Source organism: Polyodon spathula, chromosome 5 (genome assembly GCF_017654505.1).
Source record: "Polyodon spathula isolate WHYD16114869_AA chromosome 5, ASM1765450v1, whole genome shotgun sequence".
Classification (NCBI taxonomy): Eukaryota; Metazoa; Chordata; class Actinopteri; order Acipenseriformes; family Polyodontidae; genus Polyodon; species Polyodon spathula.
In genome coordinates this window covers 71,846,708-71,868,429 of record NC_054538.1, presented here as the reverse complement: position 1 = coordinate 71,868,429, position 21,722 = coordinate 71,846,708, and the positions used below count along the sequence as shown (strand labels likewise).

General features: G+C 37.2%; 1 protein-coding gene across 1 annotated transcript in view; it reads right to left on the bottom strand.

Annotated features, from left to right (window-relative positions):
• Positions 1-212: 212 nt before the first annotated feature.
• Positions 213-21,722, bottom strand: part of LOC121316275 (prolyl endopeptidase-like) — a 44,770-nt gene continuing 23,260 nt past the window's right edge. Inside the window, exons 10-15 of the mRNA XM_041251255.1 lie at positions 19,852-19,955; positions 8,498-8,634; positions 7,738-7,832; positions 6,165-6,296; positions 3,483-3,639; positions 213-1,549 (exon numbers count right to left, since the gene is read on the bottom strand). Coding sequence (XP_041107189.1) covers positions 1,255-1,549; positions 3,483-3,639; positions 6,165-6,296; positions 7,738-7,832; positions 8,498-8,634; positions 19,852-19,955 — 920 coding nt within the window. The 3' untranslated portion in view covers positions 213-1,254. The remainder of the gene's footprint in view (positions 1,550-3,482; positions 3,640-6,164; positions 6,297-7,737; positions 7,833-8,497; positions 8,635-19,851; positions 19,956-21,722) is intronic.

The window sequence follows — 21,722 nt, the reverse complement described above, 5'->3', positions numbered from 1 at the left end:
GTAACATACACCGCCTGCCACATGAAACAGAACACTGTCATGCATGTGAGAAGAGTGACACACAGGTTCCTCCATATATCGCCAGTTTCTGTACTGAATGTGCTCAAAATTGGATAAGGATTTCTCCAAATATATGAAAAATGAAATACATAAGCACCACAATGTATTGGAAAAATGAGACACTCAAAAAGGTTCAGGGCTCGAAGCAAAGATTCATTGTTCAGTATGCAATGTTTATTGTTGGTGTGAAATGCATTTAAAAGAGGTAAATGTGAACATAGTTACTGTTTGTCCAGAGGTAGAAATTCAATTTGAACTAAAAAAGCAATTGAGATATCAAATAGCTGAGGATCAACTGAGGAAAACAAAATCAGCAGTGTTATATTGTTAAATGCTTAAATACAGTTTTTTTTTTTCAGTAAGTGACATGCTCTCAATATTTTAAAGATAAATAAATATGTTTTTTTTTTTTCTATATCAATCTGCTTTACATAGAATTTGAACCTCTGGTCTTGTATTGTTGAAGTGCACCACCATTACTGTAAACATGTGTGAATAAACATGACCGGTCTATAAAGAAATATACAATACATACAATTGTATTTCATGGCATTGATATTATTACTGCAGAACAATACTTACATTTAACACATTAAATTGAAAATGCATATATTAAACATTCTTTTAGTTGACTACTTATGGTCCATTTTCTGAAGTAGAAGGTTCCAATAATTTAGTTTTGTTGTTAGGTTTTGTTGTGCGGCTTGCCGAATGTCAAGTTATGAAACCCATTATGCTATGTAACTATGAACGTTCTGATGAATCATGCAAGTTATTGTACGATCCGTTTGAAGGTTGGGTCTGCATTAAAGACAATAGCAGACTCTAATTAGACACTGTAATGCTTTCAGAATCTAAAGAATTGTTTGGCAATCGACTTTTTCTTATTTCCGTTTCTGCTGGTGCTAATCAATAAGATTAAGAACTGGTTCTTTCTACAGCAGTGCTCTAGAACCACATTTAATGTAACAAATTTTCAGCATTTCTCGCATAGAAACCCAACAACAAAAAACTTTTGTTTGTTTTAGTATGTCAACATGAGCTACAGCACATGAGAATACAATCCCATTTTTAAACACCTGGATTAACATCTGGATTAATGAACCTAAAAAGCATTGGTATCTAAAACTATCAAATGTAAGTAAATAACCTTAATTGTATTTCAGTTTACGAGAGACATGAACTGCAGTTTTCCTATTTTATCCACTGAAGATCAAGGCATCTTGAAATGAAGGCAAACATGTCAGCCACCTCCTGTATGACTTTGCTGGTTGGCTTCCCTGCACCGTGCCCTGACTTAGTATCAACGTGGATGAACAAGGGGTTGGTCTGTTTAGGACTCCGGCCAACAGTGTGCTGCAAGGTTGCGATGTACTTCAAAGAGTGCAGTGGCACCACTCTGTCGTCGTGGTCTCCAGTGAGCAACAGCATGGCAGGATACTGGACTCCATCCTCCTCCGGCACCTTGATATTATGAAGAGGAGAATACCTACAACATAAAGGCCGTTGTGTTAGTGCATCATCATCACACATTATTTTAGGCAACTTTATTATTGATTCTTAAATGTGGCTGCACTCTTAAAACTTCTCTCTCCAGTCGTTACCCTTCCTATGTCGGTCCCCATTAGCTTCTTACCAGCTGCTTTCTAAAGTAATCCAGGTCAGTGCTTGTCTTCTAGGATGCTGGATATTCTTTATAATGTGTATGGCACAGTAGTACTCGATTTTCTGGTTCAAACTGCTGTCCAAGTTACAAATGATCTGCACTCACTAGGACGCTCATTTAAAACCAATGTTGAGTTGCATGCTGTTACCACCCTAGGCACAAAGCAAAAGCAAGCACGTTTCATTTTAAATTGCTAATGGACATTAAGTGAATCAGAGCTCATATTCACACTTCACCATTGATTTCTAGTTTAAGAAAGAACTGATAATGGCTCAAATGACTTTCTGCACTGATTCTAGAAAACATTCTGTGTTTCAAAAAGTCCTGAGTGGCAAAAACAAGATCTAATAGTGTGAGTTTCTCAAATCAAGCACAGACCCTGGCATTAAAAGTTATAACCTGCATGTATATGTATGCATTGGGTGTCACTGTAATCTATTAGTGTACCTTCATTAGGTTTCAGGGACTACAGAGAATGCTTGCTCAGCCTTGAATGACTTCCAACTGGATAGTCTTTCCCCCCAATGGATAAGTAATCATCTCCACCTGTGATGACTTTACAACCTCAATCCCCAGTCTCTCCATTACTTAATAAACACAGCATTATTGAATATAGATATCCCTTTGCCTAAATAGCCCCACTCTTGCTATCAATCAGAATGGTGTTTCGTGCTTACTGTAGATCATGCTTTTCCCAAGCACAGATCTGACATCAAACATTACACTGCAAATAGTGGGCACTGGCATTGAGTAGGAAAGCCTGTTTAATAGTCAAATTAAATAAAGTCTCATCAGGTCACTCTGGTTAAGCTACAGCAACACAATGCTCATTTCATCATACCCACCACTCCAATCATACCACATAGGACACAACTCATTAGGTATAACCTTTAGAGATTACACATTGTTTAATTAACCAAACATTAAAAAAGATTTATACTTTTAATTACAATTACACACAATGGTCTTGTAATTAAGAAACAGGTGGACGTTATAGCGAAAGGTTTCAAAAGAACTTTCTTCTAACTGTATACCCAATGCGTGCACGGGCAGTGTTTGTATTTCACATTGCCTGGAATAAGTAATCCACGTAATGCTAGCATAATATACAGCAAGAAAATCTAAAATGTACATTTTCATTGTTATTGAACCTGAAACTTTGTAGCATGTTTTTATTTAAAATCGGCTCATATTACCCGGGGATAACTCATACAAAATGAAAAACTAATTTAAAAACACAGCTGGGACTTGTTTTTATATATGTAACCGTGTATATGGTAAGTATACTTAATCTCTTGCTAAAAACCTGGTTTCTGCGCATTAGGGTTATATCAGATTTTACTGGCTCTGTTGTAATACTTGTAATGAATGCTATTTCAAAGATTCCCCTTATAAAATGATAAAAGGGAAACCGATTTAATGGACACAGACCACGCTATGCAATCATGTATATTTTCACAGACAGGTCTTTTGGTTGATCTATTTTCTCATCATAGGAGCATCATCATGCTGTAAACTCAGGCATACCAACAAACACATGCAAAAAAAAGGATCGTCAACTGTGTTGTGAAATTAAATTTAAAAAAAAAAAAAACTGGTTTTCCTGCAGATTTGTACTAACAATTACCAAATGTAGTTTTATGTACTGGTTCACGTGTTAGGTATTAACAGGGTCAAACTTTTTGTGTACAAAAATTCTGTAAGTGTAACCTTTTCAGTGGGCACTTTGCATACTGGTTCATAACAGATTACTTACTTGATTAACCATTTGTACTGTTCTTTGATATCTGAGCAACCAAAGTCAGTGGTCCAGGCATGGCCAATAGTAAATTTATGAAACTTCAGCATATCCATGACCCCAACCTGAGCCACAGCACAACCAAACAAGTCAGGTCTCTGGTTCACACATGCAGCTGTGAGAGGAGTGAAGAAAAATAAACGTTAGTAATGCACATCCTCCACCAGAGCTGTAACAACAAAACATCAGAGCTATGAGCATCATTAAAAAGAACACCATGACCTCTATCCACTGCACTCTCCTCTCCTCTCCTCCACCCCTTAGGTGACTTCAACATCTACCTCTCCAACCCTAACCACTCTGCTTGATTTTTTCCCCTTCACTCCTTCGCCACCCCCACCCCCCCTTTCCCCGGTCTTCTCCTTTACAGCTCTCTCGCACCTCCCCTCTATCGACTACTCCTCCCAACTCTCTGTAGACTTGGCTACCTCCACCCTCTTCTCCTCCCTCACCTCCTGCTTTGACTCCCTTTGCCCCCTCACCCCTCCTCACCCCAACCCTGGCTCTCCTCAGTGCTTCACTACGCTCGTACTGAACTGAGCTCTGCTGAAAAGAAATGGAAGAAAAACAATCTCTTTGCTGCCTTGCATCTCTATCGCTCACTCCTCTTCCACACTCACCTCTGCTAAATGCTCCTATTACCACTCTCTTATTTCAGTCTTCCATTAACAATCCCCATAAAATTTCTTTAGCTTCTCTTCCCTCCTTAGCCCTCTTCCACCTTCCTCTATCTTGGCTGATGACTTTGCCGCCTCCTCCTCCAAAATCAGATATCCTCAAACTCTTCAATACCTTGCCTCCTTCCCCACCCACCCCCTGGCCTCACTCACCCCTCACTCATTCCCCCATCACCCTCTGCAAACCCTACTATTCTACCCTCCTTCTCCTTCTCACCCATCTCGGACTCCGATCTTTACTCCCTGCTGCAGAGCCATTAACCCATCATGTGTGCTCTGGACACCCTCCCCACTCGCGTCTTACAGGCTGCTGCCCCTGCTTTGCTCCCTTTCATTTCCTCGCTTCTCAACAACTCTCTGCTCCCTTGGTGACTGCCTCTGCCTTCAAAACAGGCCTGCACCAACGCCATCTTAAAAAAACTCTTTCTGCTCCCTGCTATCTCCAGGTTATCATTTCTCCTTACACCCCCTTGCTCCTTCACCAATCGGCACAGCAATTAGCTGTACCCGCCCCCCCTTTCTTCCAAAACCCACTCCTTCTCCACCCTTGCCCCTCAGTGGTGAAAGAACCTACCCAAGGATATCAGGACTGCTTAGTCCCTGACCACCTTCCGGCGCCTCCTCAAGGCACACCTGTTCAGACAGCATCTGTAAACCTCACAACTCTCGACTACACTGGACTATAGAGCACCCAATTGTACCAGTACTTGCATCAACTTGTACTCGTACTGAACTGCTCCATACCTTGCCGTATTCTACTACTGCTCTTAATTATTTCCTGTATCTTGTACTTAATTTTACTCTTATAGGTATCCGTATTCATGTTTTTTGTAATTGTTCTTATTTGAAATCACTGTCATCCATTTATCGTACTTACTAGGATGCTCTTACTGGACTTTACTTCTATAAGCAAATATTGTTACTATAACTGCTCTTAGTCAAACTTGCTCTCAAATGTAATTATTTACTGTATTTGTTAGTTTGCTCTTAATTAAATTGTATCTTATTTGCTACTGATTTTATTGTACTTTATAACTGTTCTTATCTGTATACACTTTGTAATGTGATATTCTGTAATGTGATACTTTGTACTGTGATATTTTGTAACAATTGTAAGTTGCCCTGGATAAGGGTGCCTGCTAAGAAATAAATAATAATAACTATGTACAGACAGAGAAAAAGGCTGCTTTATATATTCCCAGAATATGATACTTTCAGTAGCGTGCCATAACCTAGACTCATTACAACCGGATAAGCAGTTGTCTAGACAGATGTAATATGTCAAGCCATCTCTTGTACACGTGGCCGGTCTCCATTAAGAGGACTAATGGCAATGAATTTGGGTACATATTGTTTTGGAACCTTGGTGTATTAAACAATGGAGTAACTACAGCTTGCAACAAAAGTTACTGCATTATTGATTTCCCTTTTCTTAAAATAGATGGAGACTGTTGTTGAAATATTGATTCATTCTCAATAGTATACCAAAGTTGAATCTGAAATTAAAGTAGCAGTGTCAGCCCAGCGACTGTCTTTGAAAACAGAATATCCAGGACAGTTTATTGGTATTCCATGAAGTTTCAGTTTTAACCAACTATGACAAACACCTAGCATTGTTTACTTCCAGGTCATTCTGCTTCTTGAGGATCCCGGAACGGGAGATAAACACAAAGATGAAACTGTATTCATGGTTTAACAGTTACTAGTATTGATATTGCAAATGTAAGAGAAACAGAAGTACAGAACGCAGTATGAGAGATAAAAACGGCAGGATACACTGTGATTGCCAACAGTGAAATTTCACCTTTGCAGGACAATGGGGATATTTTTCCTGAGCTGTATTTGTTCAGTTTCATTTGGATTGTACAGAGGGAACAATATGGGATCAAAAAAAAAAAAAAAAAAAAAAAAACTACCACAGAGAAAATAAAACAGCATAAAATCAAATAAAAGAATGTCATACCCACTAAAAGTCCTCCATTGGAGCCTCCATTAATGGTAATTTTGCTTGGGGATGTGTAGCCCTCTTTGATAAGATATTCAGCAGCAGTCTGGAAGTCAGTGAAGCAGTTTTGCTTGTGGGCCAGCATGCCAGCTGAAATCAGAGAGTAAACGCGTGCCAGTCTTAATCCGCTTTCATCTTTGTAAATTAAATGTTTCGATATTATAAGAGATGAATTTGCAAAATCTATCTAGGCATTTTATATATATATATATTAAATATATATATATATATATATATATATATATACACACACACACACATATATATAATAAAGTGCTCGAGCATTCGATTACTTCTACGAAGATTTGAAATCAAGCTAAAATTTTGGGCTGTATGTCTCTACGTGCAAACGTAAGGAGTGCTACCTTTGTTAATTGACAGGCGACGTGTGGTAAAATCTCAAACTTTTGTTTTTTGAACAAAAGATAGGGCTCATCCCTATATATATATAAAAAATAATATACATCTTTATATGAAAAAAACGGCAATGAAGGGTTTTTAGAGGCATTGGGTGGCAGAGGAGTAATTGTGTTTACATGTTGTTAATTCATCAGGGGCCAAATGTTCCAGAAACATCCACGCATAAAAAACCCAATCCTAACCTTCAATCAAAATTTTACCCTAAACCTTTAACTTAATCCTAACAAAGTTACTGTCAGACTGAGAAGATGCTAGTCATTCCCCCTGCAGGACAATGATTATCCATTAATCAGATGCTATTCAAAATCATAGATACTCCCACGTATCACCAACAACCTGCACTCTCCTACAGCACATTCACTCAGCACTTCTCTCGCCCAGAAATAAATTGTTTGTTGTACGTATAAACCCACAACATGTATTTCTTTAACAAAAGCCTAGAACATATTATCAAGACTTCTTTTAGTAATAAAAACAGACTTTGAGAAAACATTCTAGGAGATAATGTTTTGTTCATAGGACCCAATAAATGTTTGATTCTTCTTCGTGCAATGTACATATGATGCCTGTGCTGGGTCTCCCTACAAGTAGACCACCTTTAGTGACAGTTCTTGATAACTGGCCACTCACTGCACTACAAAAGGAGACAAGGAAGACACCAGGTGGTGGGTGGTGATTTTCATATAAAAATATTTAAAAATGCATGCCAGTAGAAAGATAAAATGTGTCAAGTTTATTCCTCTTTGAAATGTACTTTTATTCACATTTTTAAGAAGTAAGATTTACAACACAGAGTATAGTGCACATCATCTTATTTTCATAAACGCCATAGCAAAAGTATTAACAAAATATAAACAAGTAAAAAACTAAATGTGGTTTTACTTTTGTAGAACCTTCTTGGTAGTTTTTTATTTTTTTAAAGCTGAAATCATAACACATTTTAGGTGGTGGAGTTGTGCATTTTATAGTACTTTCCAAGAACTGTAAAATGAAAATCAGTTTACAGCAGGGAACAAGGTTATACTGAAACATTTGTTTCTTTTAGCTTGAATTGCGATCTGAACGTACAGGCAGCTCTCTTGTCTTAGCTTAACAGTTTCGTAAAGGTTACCTTTATGCCACGTTTCTCCATATTCACCGCCTCCCCTGATATTAGCAACTGCTAACACACCACCGAGATGCCTCACAAATATGAGTCTGGAAACGCTGAAATAAGAAAAACATTTATTCAGGGTGGCTACCCAGTAAAAACGTTGAAACCGTCAAACATGCAGTATGTAAGCAATTTAATTCTGCACAGATCTGAGTGGTAGACAGTCAGGTGCATGCTAACTGCCTTTTGAGTGTCAATTTTGATGCCAGCACAAATTTTCTGCGTCACATATGTATTTCCAAACCACAATATAACACAATAGGTAGAACAATTAATTCACTGAAGGGTCCAGGGACATCTTTAAAAATAAACAAATAAATAAAATAGGATTTTAAACAACACTGACAGAAATGCTCATGACAGACTGTTTTTTACTCTTACAACACTGCATACCTAGTATAAAAGAGGACTAGGCAAAATAACTCCACTCAAACCAGCAGACTGCTAGTGCACTAGGAAAAATAACACAACACTACAGATGTTCCCAGTCTATGGTATTCCTCTGTATGATACTTGCATGACTTAGTTATAACAGGGTTGACTTTGGCTGAAAAAAGTGAATATCCAAGATATATTTTCTTTCTAGAGTTTGTGCACAAGTCAATTTAGACCCGCCTACTTACTATTATGTGTTTTAACATTGTAGCCCACATTAGTAAACTGCATTTAAGAAAATCGAACACAGCCAAACATGCCAACCCAAGCTGCTGTTTTTTACCTGTAACTTGGAGTAATGGATATATTGAATCCTCCGTAACCATACAGGAAAGCAGGGTGGGAGCCATCCAGTTTAAGCCCCTTTTTATGGACAATAAACATGGGTATTCGAGTGCCATCTTTACTGGGGTAGAAAACCTGAAAAACACGGTAAACAAAAGTCTAAGAAAAAACAATTGTGAATTTGTTGACTGCATAGGTTGTCATCTCTCCAAATATTTTTTAAATGTTCATTTCTTTGAATTGAGTATTTATTTTAAGATTATTTATATATTTGTTTTTGTTTTTTTAAAGCAATCATCAAGTTATTAATGTTTAAGCAGTGAACACTTACATCCAAGATATTCAGAATTACTAAAAAGAAACTTCAAATGATTAATTTAGACATGTTTTTCAAAATGAATGGTCATTCGTGTTAAAAGTTCTAAAACTAATCATACACATTAAAAACACCTCAAATGGAACCTGCTTACAACTAAACTGACTGTTAAGTGACTGCTTAGGTGTACAATTGTCTGTGTAGAATTGTCTGTTTTTAATGTAACTGCATAACCACCAGTGGTACTGGCCCAACACGACAGCCCCATACAAATTACAGTTAAACATGACACCAGTAGCTTGAAAATCACAGAATTCAGAATTAGAGTTCGAAGTAAATTGAAGATTGCACTAGCATAAAAGTTTTAGTTTTTAGTTTGACTTTAGTTATAAATTACAGTTTGTAAACCCAGATAATCCAGTCCTACATTGCATTGTAGTGTATACTGTAAAATGGACCAGCAGAAAGCACAGTTAAATCCCTCTGCTTTTAAGCCTGTAGATATAATTACACACTAAAAGCATATAAGGCTTGATTGTCAAACTGTCACTAGGTTCTCCTTATGTAAATGTATTACTATGCTACCACCTGAACACTTGCTATCCTCAAGTAACTGAAATTCTGTAAAATGATTTGATGTTAGTATACGGACTGGATGCAGAGCACTGTAAATGTTTAGTGTAAAACATGGGATTGTGAAATGAGGACCACCGTTTGACTTGACTAACAATTTGTTGCAATACCGATTTAGGAAATCTTCTTAATCCAGGGCTTTTTTAAAATACAGTACAGTCACATCAGTACTGTTGAAATCTGCTGTATTGAGCAACAACTAACCATTTTAATTTAAAAACTATTGGGATTCACTAAATCATTATACTTTTAAGAAATCATAAACAGAACAAATCCACTTTGTTAAAATATTATTCTAACCGATAAGGGAGAAGGGGGTTGTACAGTATTTTTTTTGTAAAATTTGAATACAAGATGTAACTATCAGTACAGCTTGACCACATCTGTATAGCACACAACCCATCACATTGCTACAGTGATACTAACAGGAATACAACACATTACTATACGGAAATATAGCTACAAGTTACAGCAACATGCATTTCAAAAAGAGGAAAAGCTGCCTCAACAAGCCCTGCAGAAACATCAAAATGTGCAGCAGAATCTCCCGTTGTCGACTGCATTTTAATAAATCTGACAAGCCCACCAGAGCACTCTGAGAAGGAGCTGTTAAAATTTTCCAGACTGGCTCTACAAGAGCTGCTATCTAATAAATATGCTGATCTGTGACTGCTTATGGTCCATCAAACCAACAACTTTCAACAACTTATTAACTTTAGCCTCACATTTCTGCATAATCTCGCCAGTACGCCAAGCTGTTGACTCATTACTGGAGATAATGCAGAGCTCTCCTATCTAAGAGATTAAGGTCAAGTGAAAGAGACAAGACCAGAAGAGAAAGAAATGCCTTTCAAGCACAGTTGTAAATGCCATTTCATAGCTAATTTTAGTGCCCCTGTGACAGCTTACACAAAACAGGGTGTTCCTTTTACTTGTTTATCAGACCAAACAGCACATGAAGTGAAAGTGATGTATTGTAAATAAATGTGTAAAATGAAAATCTACAATACTGAATATCTTTTCACCAAAAAAGGTTAATTTAAATGTTCTGATGTCGTTGACCATAAACACAGTACCTGCTACGATTTACGTCGTTTAGTGATACCGAACACTAAAATAAACATACAGACAGTGTAGGTGCCACTAGAATTCCTAACTTGTGGCATATTGATGCAAACGTGCCAATGTGAGGATATACCTACAGATCGAAAAAGGTTGCAATGCGAGAAGCTGATACACAATGGTAGGGTGTGCATGCATTTTGCTTGGAGATTAACATGTAGTTCATACAGTAGCACATTCAGGTTCAGGGAATCCCCAGATAACTTGATTAGGATGAAACACTTAATCCATCAAAGTACAGTACCAAGCTCAATTGGATCTAACTGCATTCAATGATGTTTATGTACAGTTTACTGGCAGAAGATTCATTTCATAATCTATGTACTAAATTACATACAATTGAGAAACAATAAATGCCAATGGTTGCTTATAAAATCAGAAAAAACACAGATTCCGGACCATACTAAATCAGTAATTTTCTGTTATCTGTTTCGTTTACAGGAGTGAAGTGATTATATAATTTTTATTTTATTTTATTGTACACACTAGCCAGCTACAGTATCATTACGATGACGTGCTTGCTAAGTTGCCCTTGCTACTGCTGTCATATTGCGCCCTATATTCTAAGGATGTGTATTTTTAGTTCATTTCTCTCTATTTTCTCAAGGTGAATATCTAGCTGAATGAAAGGTAGGATGCTGTAATTCCAGCAGAAAAAAAAAAGTCACTGAATGAAGCACTAATGGTCTCAACAGTTGCTAGGTTACCGATAATATGTTTGCTTCCTGCATCTTTTATAACATGAACCTTAAAACACAGCATGAATACCGTGTGGCAATACAGATCTAAAATCTCCAGAATTTCACACAATTTGCAAGATTGGAAAATTAAAGTACTTCAAATTATCTGTACAGAAAAACTTGCATTTAACCCAGGATCACTGTCTATAACCAGTCAATAAAACACTGAACTGATTTTCTTTACCACTGATAAAAATGAATGACAGAGGCACCATAAATAAGCTGCCATCTGATTTTAAATGACAACAAATGTCCCTATCCACTGGGAAAACTCAAGTCTCATTCAGATTTATTTTTGTATTATGTTTTTCTTTTTGTATTTTTTAAACCACTTATAAAACATATGTCATCACAAGCACATGTATTTTTAAAGTCCTTAAAAGCCTTTCCTAGAATCTAAACATGTGTAAACTATTTTCCAGCTCCAATGGCTTAAGCTGTCACATCTGAAAATAAAAAATTTCATCACATTGGGGTGTGCCAAGACACTCTAGAGTCAGCGGATATCCAACACCCATCAACTATTAATAGCATTGGTGACTTAGTATGGAGCGCAGTCCTTTGGGCTTTGTTACAGGTTCAAAACCTGCCCTTGATCTCCACCACTAAGTGGTCTGTAGATTACAGGGCTTAGAAATGCTGTTTTTTTTAGGGTGACAATGTGCACTTGTCAGGTTGACAGGCAAGTAAGATGGGAGTCCTTTGTGTCCTGATACCCTTAACCTTTTGAACCCTTAGAAGCATACAGGGTTCGCTGGCCTGCACCTGATCCTTTCAGGATTTTGATTATAGGCTCGCAGTCATATTGTTCATCTTTGGATGTGATAAATATTAAAAGATCATATTAATTTCAAGATGCTGCTCACATTTAAAAATAGTTTCAAAGCAGGAAATATTACCAAAATTGCACAAGTGTGACTACATAGGATTTGGTGCAAATGGAACAATAATACTGTGGCAGCAGACGTGCATTTCTGCAAATATACACCATAGTAGTCCATTTAAAGGTGGAACAACTTCCTTCACCATTCCTTGTCCTTTTCCTTTCAGTTGTGCTCACTGCATTTTGGTGTAAAACCTTACTATCTGGAACCATGCATGCAAGCAAGCATGACAAAATGGCAAACATACCTAAGAGGTGATGCATGTTATCTCCAGCTATACTGATTGAAGTTCTATTAAAATAAGACCCCAATTATTTTACTACTGAAGTTTTGTACTCGTTTACCTTGGGTGTCTACATAGCTGTTTCTTAAAGACAATCCCCTATCTTATGCAGCAAACTACAACTACTGTTTTATATGCAGTATTAATAGTCAACAGCATTGCCCATCTCTGTGTAATTTTAGAGATGACGACAGCAAGTCTGCTACATTACTGTAACTGGTCTACTGCTTATAAACACATAGCAAGCTGTTGAGCTGTATGTTAGCAACAAGTTTATATACAGTACTTAAGTTTATTCCTAACTAAGGCAGGATATTCACTATGGCTACTAAATGCAATGCAGAACCTCAGTTACGAACACCTTGGGAATGAAGGTTGTTCGTAACTCTGAAAACTGAATTTTCAATGGTTTTATTAAATGTGGACACCTGTTATCTGCACCATCAATCTGGTGAATAATACAAGGATACAGTACAGTAATACAATACTCATATTGTTATAGTTCTAAAGTTTTTAAAACAGTACTATAAATGGAATAAAATGCTACATTTAATTTGAAATCGGAACTGTAAAAACCACAGATTTGTTATAAACAAAATGCATTTGTGCAGCTTGTCGCCTTTGGCTTGGGGGGGGGGCCCTGTGCTATGTTTAAAACTAAAATGTTTCTGGTAAAATTGCCTGTACTTGTTTTGAGATCTGCCTCACCTTTCTGGATAGATTTGCTGGTACAGTAATTTTGCCTTCTCCGTGACCAGCATGCTGCTTATAGGAGCGCCTATGTGGTTGCATTGCACTCATGGGTGAGTGATTGTGTACTTCCTGTTTAAAGTGTGGTGTTTGGTAGAGCGTTCAGTTTGTAACTCCGAGGTTCTACTTTTATATATAAATTAACAAATAAAATGAATGAATGGCTGTATAAACAATTCATATCCAGAACAGAATCATCTTTGTTAAAGGCATTAGCTGAAACTTTTTTTTTTTTTCACAGCCGTGGCAAAATGTTTTGCATCATCTTATAGAATTAACACATTTTGCTTCATAAAGTCGAAAGAAACGAATGATGTTACATTGACATATTGAATTACACTGCTTTGTGGTTTTACATATAAACAAAAACCTGAAAAAATGAATAATGTGACATTTCGAACTTCAACATCAAATACTGAAGTACTATTATGGCTTCTGGCAGACTTTTGCAATATAATTTTGTAGTTTATTTTATTACATGATGTCAAATAAAATATCTAAATTATGTTCATATACTTAGACTCTACTAGGGTTTTAATGTGTAAAGCTATGAATGTATCACTTCATACAGACGAATTTGTGCCAGGAAGTGTCAAGATTGATCCTTCCAAACTGTCCTAGTTTGAAAAGCATTTATTGGAGTCATTACGTCTACATGCTTTCTCTGCCAAATTATATTTTATTTGAGTAAATATAACAATGTTTATACACATTTAATTCTGTCCTACTTGTGTCAACATAAGAGGTAGGTCATGTATTATGTTTTCCATTTATACAGCAAAACTGTTTTGTTGTTACAGTTTTTGTTGCTATGCTCATTAGGCTGCAGTGTATATTAGGCATTTCAAATTGTTAGACATGCTAAATATTAACAGGGTACTTGTGCACCAAAAACAGGAGGCTGAGTAACGACAGAGTTACCTTAGTTTAAGACACCCCTTTATATCGTGGTGTGGTCATGGCTTCCATCTGACCCATAGTGCCAATTTACTAGCACTTGCATTCTAGTTACAAGGGGGAACAAAAAAGGATGTGGCTGCCACTGTTAGTACAGTCGGCACTGCTGTCCAAATTAAACGAGAGGCATTTGAGAGGACCTTAGGTCATACTTATATTCAGAATTTATGACATGCGCAAGTATTTTTTACAGTTTTTTTATTTCTAAATCAAATTATGAATAGTTAAATATATCATTTGAAATACAATTATTTTTTTATATAAATTGTAAACAATGAAAAAAAAAAAGGACTCTCGCTTCAGCCATGATGACAACTCTAAAACTCTCATCAAAGCTTGTTAATCAGATGTATAGAGACAACCAACTGTTTTAATTATCAATATTATTACATTTTACACATTACTAGTAGGTACCTAAAAGTTACAGTGGGACCTTCCAGACACTAGAGGTTTCTGACCACCTAGTAACCAGCCCTCATTTTCGTTGACCTTTTTTCTGTTTAAAATAGCGAGAAAGAGGGTGCATTTTAATAACCACAAACTACACAGAGTAGTGTCTTTACAGTTTTAGACCATTACAATGATTTTAGTCCTTTTAGTTTATACTTGCTTCGAACTAAGATCCTGAGCTAGATAATCTACTGTGAGCTGAACCCATTCATCTCCATTACAGTACTGTAGCTGAACTCTATTGTCTGCAGTGGCACTATTGTATAAAAACAGAGAAGCACTAGTTCAATTCGTTCAAATTTCATCAAAATGTCAACAGGTTATACTATTACAATGAAAATGTACAATACTACAGCTCATTTTAATTAGTCCACTGGAATGTACAGTAAAACCTTCCCCTACAGAACTCTAGACTCAAAATGATGCCTTTTGATAACAGGAGAAATATATATTTATAAAATAAAATGGATTACAGTAACGGCCAAGTTGCAATAATGTGATAATTTATAGAAATATTATAGTCTGGTTGCTAGTCAGCATTGTCAGTTGCTACCTGGTACCTTTAAATCACTAACAGCAGGGAAGGTATTCCCCCAAAAAACTGGTTTACTGCAGTTCAGAGAAAGTATTTAACAAAGATTCTGTCCATTGTGGTCAAATATACCATGATAAGAAAAGCAGATGTGAAGAGACATCTGAAAAACTGAACATCCCTCCCTGTATCAAACATAGTCCTCTTCCCTTTAACACATCCCTGCTCCCCTGTGCACACTGTACACCGCTCCATAGCAATTGACCCTTGGCACAGTTTCAGGTCAACCTTACCTCTGGTTGACAGCTGGAAAACGTATTTAATTAATTTACCGACAGAACTGGCAACCCTAGTCCAGAAGGCCTGAGGGATGAAACGTCCTTGAAGAGCAGCAGCAGCACCAGCAAGGCAAACGAAGAAATAAAATACAATTTGTATTGGGGTTAACAAAAAAGGAAACCCACCCAGGATGAAGTGCAGGTTCATTTGTCAAACATGACACCGGGGTTTGTTCCTCTGAATATTCTACTCGTCTAGCATAACCTCTTAATGAAAAGTTCCAATTAGGTTTGAATAGAAAATCTGGGCTGCTTCCGACTTTCCCTTTAGGGTTTCCAACGGATAACATTAATTCAAAACGAGTCTGAAAATTGTCTGCATGTCCATTACAGCAGTGTGTGTTATTATTAGACATTTCCCGGGTGCATAGGACGTATTGCCGGGTTTCAGAAGGATGTATTCTGTGCCCTTGTCAAGTTTATATTCTTTACTTCCACTATCACTGACTGGGAACATACTGCAGTTGCACTACAGCTAGTGTAAGCAAATAAAGTGATAGTCTCCCATTTCAACTCCCTGATGATTTTTGATACAGTAGAACCCCAGAGTTACAAACACCAAACTTACAAACTGATGGGTCTATTGAACACCACACTTTCATCCCAAAGTATTAAATCATTTAACCATGTGTGCAATGCAACTCCTACAAGCGGTGTGCTGGTCTTGAAGGCGGCAAAATTAATGTACCAAATGCATCGAAAAGGTGAGGCACCTTTCGATTAGAGTCTCAACTCATTCAGCACTGTGTTGACATAGGCTATGACAGTACCCCCTCTTATCCATGGTACATTTTTCATTGTGTTCCCCATGGCTTGTTCTGCTCCAGTATCTAAATTCACACTACGTCGACTAGAAAAGCCACTGCATTTATGGATATACAACTAGCCGCATTATGCCCTTCTTCACACATTGCTGATAGCATCACTAGTACAACTACGCTTTTGGCTGGCAGTTTATTTATTTTTTTTCCCCTTATTTTATAATTTAGTGCTTTTTTTAGTCTAGGTGAGGGGCAACATCATTGGCATGAAGTGACCGTCAGATGCAGTATTGGTCGCTAGAGTCAATCCTGACCTAAGCACCCCTTGTCATTCACTCATGTACTTCACTTATAAATGGCATTTGTAATAATGATGAATCTGAGAACTCATTTACTGTGAACACTGGTCTTTTCTTCGTCCCCTCTTTCTGTAACTTTCTGTGCAAATTCTGTGTTCTCTCTCTTCAATTACAAATCAATTCTGGTTGTACTCAGTATATTCAGGCTACTGACCAATCAATACAAAAAATAGGGCACATTAAAAAAGGGTATTGATTACTGTATGGAGACATTGTTTAGAGAAGCCTCTTCGGTTCAGCTTGAAAACAAAATTGATACGTTTCACTTAACTGTTCTTGTCTAGCAAAGCATCAAAATATATTTTTATATCTTTTTTTTTTATAAAGAATTACTTGTGACATGGTCTGCATTCACGTTACTTCAGAGACAGTTTTAAAAACAGGTACTGTATAAATGGTGGCTGGCTGTCAAGCAATGTGGAATAACTGGGTGACACCGAGACAGTTCATTTTTACTGGACATCAGTTGATGAAAGTGCACTAAAATAAAAAATAAAATAAAATACAGTCATATGCCACAGTCCTGTATTGCAGCCCGTCTCTGTATTCGTGTTGTATTTTGTGGCAAGCCACTTGTGATTTAGTAAGCCTGAGCTGCCTTCTGTATCCTAATGGCAAATCTGCACAGAAGATCCGTGTGGACCACGCTAAGGGCTCTAATGACTAAAAGTACATCCCCAAAGAGGCACTATTCCATTCTGCTGCCGGAGCTCATTTCCTCCGATTCATCTGGAAATAACTTTTGCTGATTTCTTCTGGAGACAGGTTTGCACTTGGCCACAGCTGCTTCATCAATCAAACTAAAAGACGTTGTCAGGTGGCAAAAATCACTGCTCGAATACATAGTCAACATGGCAGGCTTAAAAACCATAAACCAGTGTAACACTTTTTGGATCTTTTTCACAGAAACAATTTTCTACAATATGCATGCACATGCACAGAGGTGGCAATACCAAGTTTGTCTGACAGTACTCCTCTCTGAACTACTTTTACAGCGATGGTAGACATCTCCAAGGCGCTCGCATTATTTTCCAAAGCTTTGACTAGACGTAATGCTTCAATTGACATGTTATTAAAAAAAGCTTACATTTTCTTGAAATTATATTTTGTTACAAATAAAACTGGTGGAATGATATTGGTAGATTTGTTTTTGTGATGCGTTCCAAACATTCTAAGGGCATATACTAGGGATTATATTCCTCTAGCTCAGCCCATCAGAGTGCATGGATCTATCCACTGAAGTACAAAATAACACAGAGTATATTATGAATTAGGCTCAGGATTCAATAAAATCCCTAGGGGATTTATAGTATTACAGAGCACAGCCTGTTCTGTGTCAAAACTATAAGTTGCTACCGTACAGCAAGCAGAAAAAAAAAACACATCTATGTATGAACATTATATCTTTAAGTCATGTCCCTTAAAGCCTCAATTTCAACACAAATCTTGCCAGGTTGGAGACAAATGGCCAAAGCCTAAAGCCATTAATCTGAAAGACATCACAGCACAACAGGTGCATTAATCATTTATCAACAACACGTGTACAAGAACACATCTGAAACAAGAGTAACAAATGACTGGACTGAGATTTTCCTTCAGATCCCTGCTCCACTTAAACGGAGTACCAAATTATAAAATACATGCCGAAATGAGCATAAGCAAAAAATATTTAAAATCACATCATCCATATTCATGAAAATCAAACAGAAATCGCGTATTGCAGCCCCTCCCTTCCCAATGTATAAATCTGGCAGTTTATTGGTTCACGAATCAACAATGATCACAAGTATTGCTATTATTGTGTAACCATGAACTAGACTTTACAGTTGTTTTGAAAATAATCTTGGTTATAAATTTCGACAAAAATGTAGACCATTTATCAGTGTCCTAACCGTATGTAAAAAAAAAAAAAAAAAAAAAAAAAAAAAAAAAAAAAAAAGGAGCAAGACTTCTTGTGAAAAAATCTTTAGTACTACTCTATAGACTAGGAATGCTGAACCAAGGACATCAATGATCTAAATTTGACATGCTGTTGCAGTGCATTCTTAAGGGTACAGGCACTTTGTGACCACACACTGGAAGCAATTACCAGTAATTCTTCACTCCATTTCTAACTCCAGTTAATTTGGATTGAACAGGAAAGCTTTAGAAGGCAATAATCCCATTCTAAAACAAAACATTTCGTTTACAGAGTAAAATGCTTGAGTGGTAACTTCTCTAATGACCAAACAACCCTGAAAAATGGGTTTCCCACATTGCCACAGAAGTGACGCGATTAAAATCCAATAATACTGTAATGGGCCAGGGGTGCACTTACTGCCGCGCTGTAGACCGTATAACCTTTTCCCCTGCTTGGCGCTTTGCCAGCTGCTGGAACTTCTGGTTACGTACGAGTCTGTGCTTGCAATCGGACTTATGCCGTTTGTGGGAGTCTGTGCTTGCAATTGGGCTATGCTGTTTGTGGGAGTCTGTGCTTGCAATCGGGGTATGCTGTTTGTGGGAGTCTGTGCTTGCAATCGGACTTATGCTGTTTGCAGAACTGGGTGATGCAAAGGTGCTTCTATGTGCAGGAGCGCCTACCTTGTGGCAGACACTGGTTCTTAACGCTGGATTATGGTGCACCAGCGCCAATTCAGGGGATTCAGGGGAGCGGGACTGACAACAAGCACCGATTAGTGCAAAGGTAATCACACTGTTATAAAGGCGGTGGGGTATGAAGGAGACCAGCCTGCGTGCTGGCAGTGTGAGAGTGTTAGTCCTGTCTGCTCTTGTGTGGTTGTTGTCTTGCTGAACCTGCTGTACCTGCTAATAAAAGAGCTGCTGTTTTGAACTGCAAACCCGCTTCGTATTCCTCATTTTAGTGCTTCGCTATAATACCTTTCATCAGCACTGGAAAAGTAAAATATACTATGTAAGAGCCAATAAAGCTGCCTTTCTGTTACTTGCTATTTCTACTTATGACTTGGGTATCTGTACTGTGGCTGGGAATTCTCAATGTTAATACTACATTTTTTTTAAATCACTTTAATTTTGTAATTACACCAGACAATTTCTATCTGTTCTTTGTGGAAAACTAGCATCCTTTGAAATTAGAAGAAGAGTCCAGTAGAAAAATTATTTGACTAAGGCCTTCAACAGTGTCAGAATTTATGATTGAGTGCAAAGAAAAGTGATGAAAATACCAATTTTCAATCTGTTAAGAGAGTCACAAGAAGATGCTTGATTACCTGAGTAGTCTGGTAGTCTGAAGGGCCAAATCCTTTCACACTGACCTCCCGGAAAACCTGTGGCTCTAAAGGCTCTTTGGTCAGATCACAATGATATATGACGGCTGGAACAGATTGGAAGATGAAACAGTCAGTACACAAAACTAGCTACTATGTGACCACTGTAATTCGGAAGGGCACTCTAATGGATGCTAAAAAGCCGTTATAAGGGAGCAAACAATACTGGTTTAATATACAAAGAATTGAATTCAGATACCACAGTGATGACTGAATACCAGGCACAGAGAGGGCAGCATATAGAGACGTGATAAAAGAAGAGAAACACAAACACATTCTCTATTCAGCCTATTCAACAGTTCTCCTTACAGGACAGGGCTCATATGTTCAACTGAACCCAGATCTCGGGAAGTACTGCACCTTTAAACTCGTTAAAACCATTAACTCAAACAAACGCAGATTTTTAGAACAGCACTTTCACAGCCCAAATCCCTTCCCAGACACTGAAATAACAAGCTAATTTACAGTTTTTCTCCCAGCCCCAGAAATAGCTGCAACAAGAGAGTTCAACTACAGCAGAATATTTGAGAGACTGCTGACAAATAACTATCCTCAGCTGCATACAGATTATCACTCTGCAAATTAAGAATTCAGTGAATAACTTATCTACAGGCATATTTGGAAAGGTTGGTTTTTAGTTTTTGTTGAGTAACTTGACTATTAGATTCTCATGTAACAGGAATATCTTCTCCCTAATGGTATATTGGCCATTCTATTCAACTATAAAACACCAACAAAAACAGATTAATAGCTTTTGACATTTCAGTGAGGAGTCCAGTGTCTTTGTTCTAAACTGAAATGACTGACAACAATGGTTTTGTAACTGGACGCATACTGCACGTGTGCTTGAATAGGATGCAAGAGTGTGACTGAAGTTCTCAATGCGTACCACATGTAGCCTACTCTAGTAATATTTAGCCATTTCAATGCCAAAATCACAATTCCTTGTCCAAACTCAACTGTTATTCTATTTCTGATCTCTGCACAATCACTATCACACTTTGAGGAGAATACAATCAGATGTTAGAAATCATTACATCATATGATTTACTTGGTACCTAGTAACTGATACGCAAAAAATTTAGCAATATTAAAGCTACTTCACTGCAGTCATATATTAAAAAGGGACCAAACCGACTGGCAAGTACAGTTTGTTAGTAATTAATTATATATGATCTACATTTAATTTGTTATATTTTAAATGTAAAACCATAGCACTAGAAACAATCTAAATAACATATTCTGGTGATTGGTGTTTTCTGCGTTTTTTGTTTACATATGAAAATACACGCAATATACTGAGAATCACATAGACCTCTGATTGATGAAATGGATATAAAACAGATGAAATGAAGCCCAAAAAACAAAACCGTCCCCTTTAATGTTAGTCACACAAAGGGTTAATCAGTGAAGGGTGTGTATTTGTTTAATCTACAGTGGCTGATCTAAATACTACATACTTTTAGGTAATTTAGGCAACACAAAAACTTGGGTTTCTTTATCGACAGCAAAAAAGCTTAAAAGTAGAAACCGAGTTATTAAGAGCTGTATTTTTCCTTTGATTATGGTGAAACTTTGTACTTAAATGCCTCTGTTGAATAATTATAAAGGCTGGATCGGCTAATGAATAAAGCAGCCAGATTTGTATTAGGGTGTCATCCTCAGACTCAACACTGTCAGTTCATTACATTCTTAAAGTGGATTTCATTAGATCATAGAAAACAGCTTCACTGGAGACTACTGGTGTGTAAAGCTGTAATAGGCTTGTCACCAGGGTATCTAGGTTTGATGATACAGGCAAATATAGCCAAGTA